Source organism: Nuphar pumila, chromosome 16 (genome assembly GCF_984573655.1).
Source record: "Nuphar pumila chromosome 16, dmNupPumi1.hap1.1, whole genome shotgun sequence".
Taxonomy (NCBI): Eukaryota; Viridiplantae; Streptophyta; class Magnoliopsida; order Nymphaeales; family Nymphaeaceae; genus Nuphar; species Nuphar pumila.
The window spans coordinates 14,222,620-14,234,113 of record NC_143264.1 but is presented as its reverse complement, the minus strand read 5'-3'; the positions used below and the strand labels follow the sequence as shown (position 1 = coordinate 14,234,113).

The window sequence follows — 11,494 nt, the reverse complement described above, 5'->3', positions numbered from 1 at the left end:
GCCTTAAAAATTCTTATTTATTCATCACAAGAGTTGATCCTTATAAAACCCAAACATGTAAATCACCCCTACTGGCAAGCTCTTGAGTGCACATGATTGTGTGGAAAACCACAAATAGAAACAAACCAATTTGAAGATTTGGAACCAAGATAATCGAAAAGAACAATTTTTATGGAGGCTCACATTCACAAATGGGGTCTACATTAATTTCAAATGACAAAGTTTAAGATGCCCCCAATGAGACCAGGCGATGCACGTTGGAACGACTTCAACCTTTTGGACCTAGATTTGGATTCATTTTCAATGCAATACCACCAAATTGGGCCTTCTTAAATCCAGGTCCTTTAAACCTTCTTGGGTCGATCCAAACCAGACTAACCTTAAAAACAACCCATATTCAAAACTTATTCTACCCATTTAACCTAGGTCTACTTCCAACCCAAATGAACTCTCAAATAGTTGTCCAAAGTCTATTAAATATTCTGGCCCAATTGTAAGTATTTGAATCTATAAAACATTATTGAACCTTAGAACATTTCAAACTGAAGTTGACTACCCAGGGTTTGAGTACATTATGTGCAATGTCACAAGGATTCGTGTAGAAGAGGACACGTGATGAGAGTTTAGCTCACAAGCTCAAAACTAAGTTTTTGATATTTTAATGGTAAATATCAAATGTATTAAAATAATATGGTACATGTCCGCGTGTCCGAGCATGTTCGCTCATATCACCAGGACACGCCCAAAAATGGCATGTCTCTGTGACATATTATATGTAGATAAACTTGAAGACTTCTCATATCAACAAAAAAACAAAAACATCTATCGATTTCTTATGCTAGGAGCTTGTATAGATCAAATCGTTCAAGTACTAGAATACCAAATCTACTCCTTGGCAAATCCACATCCACCAAAGGTTGCATCGGTTCATTGTTTCATAAGAGCAAAAAACAAATGAAAGAAGTGCAATTGCACGATCATATTAGAGAGTGACTCATGTTCCAACCTAGGGAGGATGGTGCAGATGGAAAATTGAGTGAATGTTGCAACTGAACTGGATGGAAGGTAGACTAAGCAACATGTGTTGAACTTGTTGTCTCACTTAGAATTAGATCTTTGGTACAATGGGTATTCATGTAATATTTGTTTTCTTGATACAATTGAGTTTTTGCTTACTCGTGAAGACGGGTCACGCTTTGCATTGCCAGAGATTGAACAACTCGACAAAGACCATCTTGAATAGCCTCTTGAATTGAATAGGTAAACCTTTGACTAAGTCATGACTAAAGCTCGAGGAGAGAGGGAGAGGGAGAGGGAAAGGAAGAGGAAGAGAGAGAGAGAAAGAAAGAGAGGGGTTTGAGTTTATATAAGCTCAAGACTCAACGGTTAAGAATCAATGCCAACTATAAATAAATTATTTAAGTTGGCACAATGGCTAGTAACAAGTGTTCTTATATGAACTCAATGGTTAGTTGGGAGTTATAGCTTGAGCACAATCAACGGATCATAAAGGTAATCAATGCGACAAATAAAGCCCTACCAAATCCAAAATGGTCTAAAAACTAAGATACAATCACAAGTCAAAACAGGTCAAACAATAAAAAAAATAAATAGGAAAATCTGAAAGGAATTTTCATATTATCTATCTGGAATACCAGTTATATTTGTAACTAAAAGAGAAAGTGAAATGAGGAAATAAGTAGAAAGATATAGCTGAAGTTTCTAAAGATAAAAATACCATATGGAAGTATCAAAACTTATCTTAAATCTAGAAATTCGTCCTATAAAGAACATTATCTTAAATCTTTTAAATACTGTCATCATTTATAGGTTGTCAGAATTGAACATAATAATAATAATAATCTTGTCAAAATGGGTTTGTTTTCCAAGATAAAAGGCAACCTCACCAATAGAAACATGGTCAAGGATTCATGACTTACATGCCCAAATATAACCCCGGATGCCCCTACAACATGTGATTTGCAGAACATATAGCTTGTAGCATAACCTAATTTGCATATAAATACTTAAGCATATTAATCATTTAGAGCCTTTGATGTTTATCTTTGAAGCAAATACTAGTTCATACTTGCCAAGGCAGACGCAACATAAACTGCAAGGAATATGTTAGGCCCATCAATGCCTTAAACTGCTGGACCCACAGAATTAAGAGAAGCATTTGACCTGAAATTTTCCAAAGATCATAATGGATACCCCTCACTACACTCAAATTCTACAAGAGATTCCAATGAGATATAAAAGAAACCATAAGGTGACTAATATTTGCAAGCAGAAGCGACAAAGTACCGAACCTCCATATTTGGGCTCCGTTGATAAGGCTATTAATTTGAGCAACTAGTGAAATTGGAAAACTTAGATAAGCCAAAATATTTTTGCTACTCATGGACAAATAAGTGAAATTGGTTTGAGTCCTAGTTATTGTCCATTACCAAGAAAATTGATTACCAAACTTGGCTCTCCATAACGAACCTTAATTAATGAAGCAAATAAACTTTACCCTAAAATACAAAATATATATAAAAAAATCAGATTTAGCATGCATTCACTCAATAAATTGTAAAAATATGAATTATAATCTAAAACCCTTAAAATCTAAAGCATATATGAAAACAAATTGGGATTTAACATGCATTCACTCAATAAACTACAAAAATATAGATTAAAATGAAAAACCCCTAAAATTTAAAGCATACATAAAAAAAGTCAGATTTAACATGCATTCAATCAATAAATTATAAAAATATAGATTATAATACAAAACTCAAAAAAATTAAAGTATAAATGAAAAAAATAGATTTTGTATGCATTCACTCAATTAATTGCAAAAATATAGAATATAATCTAAAACTCCTAAAATCTAAAGCATACATGAAAAAAATAAATTTAGCATGCATTCACTCAATAAGTTACAAAAATATAGATTATAATACACAACCTCTAAAATCTAAAACATATATGAAAAAAAATCAGATTTAACTTACATTCACCCAATAAATAGCAAAAAATATAGATTAAAATGTAAAACCCTTAAAAAAATCACATAAAAATCATATTCAGCATACGCACGAGAGAGAGAAAGAGCAAGCACCTTCGATGAGAACGCCAGAGAGGATGCCTTCGTAAGCGATGGACATCGAAGAGAGGAGCACAATAGGACGCCAAAGAAAAGAGCGGTTGACAGTGGTATCTGTCAAATATGGAGAGAGAAAGAGAGGTCTTGTCAACGTTTGTGGCCAGTTCACTAACAGATGGTGTGGTCAAACAACACAAACTCACAAAGAGAGAGAGGTCGGTTTGCCCCTTTTCAAGTGTAGGTATTTACTAACGCACTTTTGCAATGTGCTACAAAAAATAGTTTTTTATTGACGTAATGCTTTAGTATGCTAGAAAAAATGGATCTTCACTAGTGCACTTTTTCAATACGTAATCTGGTTTGCCAGTAAAATTCACTTTTTTTCACTGGCACTAAGCAAAATAGCACTAGTGAAAATGTGCTTTTACTAATGCATCAGGGTGGGTGCACAAATAAAAGTGTTATTTCTTGTAGTGACAAAAGCAAGAAATAGGTAGAAGCAAGAATAGTTACTTGTGTTTTTGGTTGGCAAAGACATTGTTTAAAGTAATAGATAGGATTGACAAGCCAAATATGAACAATAGGTGTTAAGTTTGGTTTGACTGGTAAGGGCAATCATTTGAGCAATTTAGGTGGTCAACGATTTTGAGTTGAGTTTGACCTGATAATTATAAAGACTGCTTTTTCGCAATTTAAATCCATTTTAAGTTTTTTTTTTGTTCACGCTAGACGACATGATCCACTCACTTGTGCTTTTTCCTCCTACTTGTGGATCGGACATGGAAAGAGTCTTCTTTGTGGGCGAGGAAGACTGTAAACCTTTTTAGGGCTCTTCTAAAGCTCACGAGTGGCTCTCACTGGCAAGATACATATCGGGCTTCAAACAAGAAAAATGAATTTCCCCCTTTTGCTTCTTGAGCAGCTTTGTGATCACTTTCATCCAATGACTTTGAGTAGCATTTCAACTCAAGAGACAAACTACCTTCATATTGCCTTTGGCCTTTGCACCATTAGAGTCTTTTTGTTCCATGAACATAACAAGATGCTTGACTTGCACTATTCTCACATGATTTAGCACTACATTTGATTTAGCGATCATGTTTTCCTGGTAATGTCGATTTTAGCATGTTTATACCATGGGATGAGTGACTTCACATATTCTCATTCTCACAATTTTTTTGGTTGCAAGGTACTCCTTTAGATATGGTTTTATGAGCATGTCCACGGTATGTGACCTCCGTTTGTTGTTCCTTTAGATCCATTGCCTAGGCACTGCTATAAATTTTGCAGAGATGTCGCATCTTGTGAGGTATCCTTCTATCGCTTTTTCATAGCTCGTCTTGGAGAGTGAAAAATCACAAGAGATATTGTAACACCTGAGAATTTTTGATAATTTTTTAAAAATATAGTTAAAATTCATGTTGAATTCTTGTTAGATTTTTAATTTAAATAGTTGTAAATTTCAAAACCCAGAGTTAATTGGTATGTGACCTTATTCAAATTGCATGTATGAAATTTGTTTAAGGGGGGTGAGATGTAAAACCCACAAATTTTTAAAAATATTATGAGAAATAAAGATGAATTTTATTTGAAACAATGACTTCGATTTTTTCATATTTAATCTTAATTAATATTAAATTATTGTTTGGATTTTAGTTGGAATTTAATTTAGTTTAGTGTTTCATTTTAAGTTGAATTTCAATTTGGGTTTAATTTAGGATTTAATTTGGAGTAGATTTGAATAGTTATAATTTTAATACCTAGGTTTAATAAATGGATCTTGGATAATCTAACAAATGAATATTAGATAATCTAATAAATGGATCTTAGATATTCAAATAAATAAACCTTAATTTGAATTTAGATTTATTTAGGATTTAAATTGATATATTGGACCCATAGGTTAGGATGCTCTGAACAACATTATTACTATTTTGACAAAAATTTTAGCTGATCGATGGCGCATCGATAAAATCAGAGTTGACCTTGATGTTTCTTATCTTGAGGGCATCAAGATCGACTATTTATATGCCCGAATTGGTGGTGATTTGAGTGTTCTATCTTTAGCCAATGTTCATGTCTACTTGTAAGCAAAAAATCAGTATTTTTCGACATCAACTATTTTTTCCAAGCCAATTTATTTACATACGATTAAATTGAAGACCATCACGATGATCTACATTTTGAGAAATGTCAAATTGACTATTTAAATGTCAAATTCAGTTGAATTTCCGTGCTTATAAGCCTCCTAAAAGGATAGAGTTCTCATAGAGGTAAAAGTCTCTTTGGAAGAGAAACTCTAAGAAAATCTATAAAAAGAGAGGAAGAGACCCCTCACTTAATTTCTATTCTCCCCCCCCCCCCTCTACCATCTTCTTCCTCAAACCCTAAGTCCAAACCTCTATTAGAGCTTGAAGGTGGGGTTGTACATCCATTGGTGGTGGAGCTTAGAGACAATCTAATCCAGTGAAGACGAAAGACTCTTAGACCCGACTATTTTGATGTAGGGTTTCATTAACTTTGGATGTATGTATGAGTTAGGGTACATGATCTATTAATGGGAATAAGTTTCCTATGCATTCCTTGATTAATTTTTGGTCCAGACTTGACTAGGATATGTTTTGATGTGATATCATAGTTTCAAAACCCGAAATAGGTTTTTAGGAGTTTAGTTTTGGAAAATGACTATGTTATATGTTATTTTGATCTATTTTGTATATGAAATCATGTTTTTATTCATAGACTTGTATGAAAAACATGTTTAGATATATTTAAGCATGATTCTATAGTGATTTAATGGATCAAAGTCATTTTTGGTAGATTTTCATAGTTGATCTTGATGTAGGCTTGATTTATTGAAATATCATGATATTTTTTTGAAATCTTGATCCGACCAATTTGTTTATAAATTCATTTTCTCTTAAATGAATTACGAAAAAATTATAAAAATTTATGGAGACACTCTAGTCATGTAGACGAAGGTTTCAGTTCAATCCTTTCGCTCATCCGAGTTCACTATGGGTCTTAGCCAAAACTTGTGTCAGATATGGGTTTGGTATGAAATTTGATAAACTATACCTAGCTCTATATATTGATCGAAGCTTTAAGATCAAACCTAGATTCTAATTAGTCCTTCTTTGTCACCAAACCCCAACTCCATAGGGTTTGGTAGAGGTTGGGTTGGGGTCAAACTCAACTTATTTACACCCCTATTTGTACCCACCATAATTTGGATTCCTGATCCAACCCCACCACAAACTACTATGAGTTTAAGTCGAGCCTAGCTGTTCGAACTCGGCTCAGTGTAAAACATTTATGTCCAAGCTCGGCTTGAGCTCAAAGCCGAACTTGAATGACTTTGTTCAAACTCGACTTAGTTAAGAGCTCGAGCTGAGCCAAGCTTCAAGGTATTAAAAAAAAATAATTTTAAAAAAATATGGTTGAAGGTGAGTTTCAAACCCTAACCCTCTCTCAAGTTTCCCAAGTGACCCACCAATAAGCTAAAGTACACATTTTATTCATTAACACCAAAAATAATATATACATACTAAAAGTACTCCATATTAACAACAGAAAAAGTAAGACAATGGGATTCAAACTATGAGCCTTTTGATAAAATCCCAACAACCTGTCAATTACACTAATAATAACATGATGAATAAAATTGCAAAAATTATATATATATATATATATATATATATATATATATATATATATATATATATATATATATATATATATATATATATATAAAGCCTAAACTCGGCTCTTTTGCTAGTTTGAGTCTTAAAACCATGTTCAAACTTGGCTCATTTAAAGCACTGATGAGCTTCGATAGGAACTTGAGCCTGCTCAGTTCTTTGTTCATCCCCAGTCATGCTATGCCAAAAAACTTCAATCATTCACTGGCAGTCCGAGCTCCTATGGGGGCTTTGCCACCGAGAGAGAGGCAGAGAGGGGAAGACCACAACCAAAGAGGAGGACAACATCTTTTGTTGGAAAAAAGAAACAAAAAAAAATCTGTTATTCGTGAGATTTTCAAAATATTAATCTCACAAGATTTTCAATTTCTCTCGAAATTAACATAGTTTTTATCGTTTGATGAATTTCTCATGTTTTTTTGCGAGAAATTTATTTCTCCCGATATTTGCCACACTGCTCACTTCTCTTTTTATAATATTTAGGATATATAAAAATATATGTAAAATATATTTAGAAAAAATTACAAATACCCGCTTAACTTTTCACTCATTTACAAGCACACGCCAAACCTTTGAGATTTTAAAAATTAGCCGCCTGGGTTAACATAGTAATTCTCAAACGCCCGTCTCTTTCCACTAAAGTGAGTTTACCACGGTCAAACCATAGTTACACTTGTTAAAATAACTTGATTACTCTTTTTCTTTTAACATTTTACAAAAACCCCAACCGCCTGAACTTCGAATCCTGTCTATGGGAGCTCGTTTTCCTGCCGATTTTCAGTAACCGGGGCTCGTGTCCCCAACAGCTGCCACTCGTAGGTCGTCGGAGTGTGAGCCAGAGTGTGTGACGGTCGACCAGTTCATCTCTCTCTTTCCGATCAGTGGTGGATCGACGATCGTCTATTCAGGTTTTCTTTTATTTTCTTGCTTTCGTCTCCTTCCTTTATCGATATGATTGTTTCTCTGAGATAAAGAATCGCCTTTGTTGGTTTTCCCATTCAGTTTTGAGGATTTCCCCTTTTTCTCTTCTGGGTAGAACCGAGAAAAGCTAATGATTAACATCAACCTTTTTTTCATTTCTTTTACATTTTTTTGAGTCTTAAACCCAAGACAGGGATACGCTTGTAACTCACTGTGTGATGTAGCATCTAGAGTGATTAATCATTGATTTCACACGGAAACACACAGAAAAGGGTAGCCTTGAACTTGGGTCATTTTAGAATAACCATTATTCAATTTGGTAACAGGAAATAATCGTTGGCTCTATCAACTCCAACGGTGGGTGTCTTCAAGATCATTGGTATTAAACGCGATTGCTTGGAGTGCTTTTGGTATTGGATGTGCTGGAAAGATATGAGAGGGGCTCTAAATTTAGTTTGTGGAGTTGGAAGAAGTACTTTCTTGGATTGAAATTTGGTCCTGGATGATCATCGATAAGATGATTGTTAATTTCTAAAGGAGAACCTGTTCTTGATTTGTTCCAATGAATTTTTGGAACTTTCTTTGTTTGATTTATTGGGAGAGAGAGAGAGAGAGAGAGAGAGAGAGAGAGAGAGAGAGAGAGAGAGAGAGAGAGAGAGAGAGAGAGAGAGAGAGAGAGCAGTTGTCTCTCTGAGATAATATCCACCTCCCTCTTCGTTTTTGGACGCGGGGAGGGGTAATATTAAAAATTTCCCTTCAACCAAAGGAGCCTCTTTAGTGGTCATTTCATGCATTAATATGCATTCCATGCATTGAGTTGTGCATTTTTCTAACTTGTTTTCTTGCAAGAACCGAATCAACCCTTAGAAAAAGCCTACCCACTCCTATCTTAGGATGTCCCGGAGATTGATGGAGCATTTTGAATCTCATTTTACGAGCATGAAAACCATTCCTATCAACCTTTCTCTCCAAAGTTCATTTTGAATATGGTATCATTTAAAAAATGTCTGTCTTTTTTTGGATGTTTTTGCCCCAAGAAGCTTGTCTCGTTATTTGTCTTTTGCAAACTTGTTTATTGTATCCCATGTGATTTTAAGCCACAAGACACTTGTTTCATCTTTTGTCTGATCTCGCTCAACAAAGACTTCTTGCTCACGGTTACCGAGTTCAAGAGAAAGCCCTCGTGTAAAACAAGGTACTGACTTAGTCTTCGGTGTTCGGTCCAACCTCGTTTGGCAAAACCTTTTTATCTATATAGCCAGGTATTACAAAGAGACTGTCGTGTTGAGCTATGTACGCCCCTTCAACTGTCATTCTACAATCTACATGACCATCGGTCTATGTCTATGTCTTTTGCAAGATTTTTTTCAAAAATATTGTACCAGAGGCAATCTTTCGCTCTTTTCAAAGCCAGTATGACTACTTATTTGTTATCCATCGAGCTTCACACACTCGACAATAAAGAAGGGCATCTGTACACACCCGCACCAAGTGGACATCGATCGCTGAAAATCAGTGAGAGAAACACACCAGGTTGGTGTGGCTCTGATTATTGAAAATATTAAGGAACCAACAGAGCTCAAGTGGCGAGGGGTTTTGTAAAATCTTTTTTGATAGTCAAGCTGGGGTTAGGCAGACCCCCACCAGTTATACCAGTGGGTTTTGAACTTGCAACGTTCCAGCACAAGCTGACGTGCACTAACAGCTCCTACCATTGGGATTTTGTAAAATCTGTTCAACAGTTAAATGTAAAAGACAGTGAGAAGGGGTAATCAAGTAAATTTATCAAGTCTAACTTGAGTAAACTCACTTGAGTTGAGAGAGGTGGGTGTTTGTGAATTATTTTGCTAACCCAATCTGATATTTATAAAATCACAAAGGTTAAGCGAGTGTTTGTAAACAGGTGAAACGTTATTAGTTTATAAGCTTATACTGGTCAGCGGTGTCAAACATTTATTGCTTGTGTTCAACTTGCTGAGCTTATTTTACAAGTTTGAACGAACTTTTACAAGTGACTCTTCTACTTTCCCAGCACTAGCATACATCCCCAGGATCGAAACCGAGCTGTTTCCATTCCTTTTGGCGCCTCTCTCTCTGTCTTGATTTTGTGGGAGTGGGAGTGGGAGTTCCCATTTTTTACATTCAAGCGCAAACAATAACCTCGATCTCCAATCCTTCAAAGTTCGAACCTTGATTTGAATCAAGGCTCACATTAAACTTCCGTTATTTCACGATTTTACATTGAGATTGGTACTTGCTTGCTTTCATTCTTCTCATTTCTACTTATTTTGTTTGTAATTTCGTGTATTCATCTGTCAATTCTGGCTAACTTTTACCATTCCCATCCCAAAACCCCTAACACCAATCGGGGCTTCTTCCCTTGATTCATTACCCTCTCACCATTCATTGATTAGTATGTGTTTCTTCCTTTGTGACACCTCTTGATATTTGCTTAGCATGTGGTGAGTAGTGCACAGTTCAGAACTTCAGAGCCTTTGCTTTTTTGTTTCTCTGTCATTTTTCGTCTTAATCATGGTGAACTTGCAATTAATTATCTCTGTATTTTGCTTTTGAATGTGGTGATTGGCTTAACAAGATAGTTATTCATATTGCTTGATTCTCGCTGGTTCAATGACATTGGTCTGCTTGTTGTAGACGTGTGTGTCTGTGGCTGCGGTCTCGGAACTGGGTTTGCGCTCTTTGTGATGTTCACACGATTTATCTCTAACTTCTCCGGCGGTGTTACAGCATTCTCGGGTGATTCCATCAGATTGTCACAACTAATAGGTCTGGTCTTCCATGATTATGTTTTGGTTTCACTTTCTCTTTCTGAGGTGCTTTTAGCCATTAAATCATGAGGACACACTCCAATTACTGTGTTTTTTGGCACTTGGCATACTGAATTCTGGGTTTTTTTCTTCTTGGGTAGCTTGGGATACTAATTGAGAAAGATAAATGGAATCCGTTTCATTTGTTCATGCACTTGGGTACTTGGAAAGCATCAAATTCCATGAAATAGGATCATGTAAGGGGCTTCATAAGATGCTAATCAAATCCATAATTGAATTAGAGTTGACCTTTCCTCCACTTTGAGGAGGTCTTCATCATTATGGGTGCAACTGTATGTGTTTTAGACGAGTTCGTTTGAGGGTGCTGCGATAGGTTATCAATGAGTAGAAACAATTGTGAACAAGTGGTCTGACTGGAGTCTCACTTCACTATCATATATAAAGAAGATAAAGGTATGGTGATGCTCAAAACCTTTTCACCATATGCTCTGGTTCAAATTCCTATAGTTGATTAGCTCTTTCTATAATTCAAGAAGCACTACTTTTCCCAAGGCCTGTTCCTCGTATATCTGTCCAAGGTATTTTTCCAATGGTGTTTAGCCAAAAGCTGTGCAGCTAACCCCATCTATCATTCAAACACATTTCCCACATTCATTGCATAGGTACTCGTGAATTGAAGGCTATATCAGCTGGTGTTCCACTTGTTCCAAATCATATTTTCATACAAGAAAAAGTGTTTGAAGATACCCTTAATCTCTGGAGTTAACTTTTGCACTATATATCTAGTGACGTCCTAGTTTCTAGTATCAGAAAGCTTTTCCTCATTGTTCGTCTTATTTTTATATTTTGATTGTTTTCTCTAAATTCCATTATTTTTGGAATATCACTCTTGTAGCTTATTTTTTTCTGCATGAGGGCCAAAAAATACTTTTAACATTTGTTAGTTCTTTGGTGGTGATTTCTTTGTTTGTTCATTTATTTTGGCAGTC

The 11,494-nt window shown here is 35.3% G+C and overlaps 1 protein-coding gene across 2 annotated transcripts in view; it reads left to right on the top strand.

Annotated features, from left to right (window-relative positions):
- The first annotated feature begins 7,527 nt into the window (after positions 1-7,527).
- LOC149812977 (Intron maturase, type II family protein) overlaps positions 7,528-11,494 on the top strand; it is a 42,073-nt gene continuing 38,106 nt past the window's right edge. The window contains exons 1-2 of one of the 2 annotated variants that reach the window (XM_089991620.1): positions 7,528-7,703; positions 10,372-10,503. In XM_089991620.1, the coding sequence (XP_089847746.1) occupies positions 10,422-10,503 (82 nt within the window). In that variant the 5' untranslated portion in view covers positions 7,528-7,703; positions 10,372-10,421. Of the gene's footprint in view, positions 7,704-10,371; positions 10,504-11,494 lie in introns of those variants that run through there. The other variant, XM_089991621.1, reaches the window with a different exon arrangement.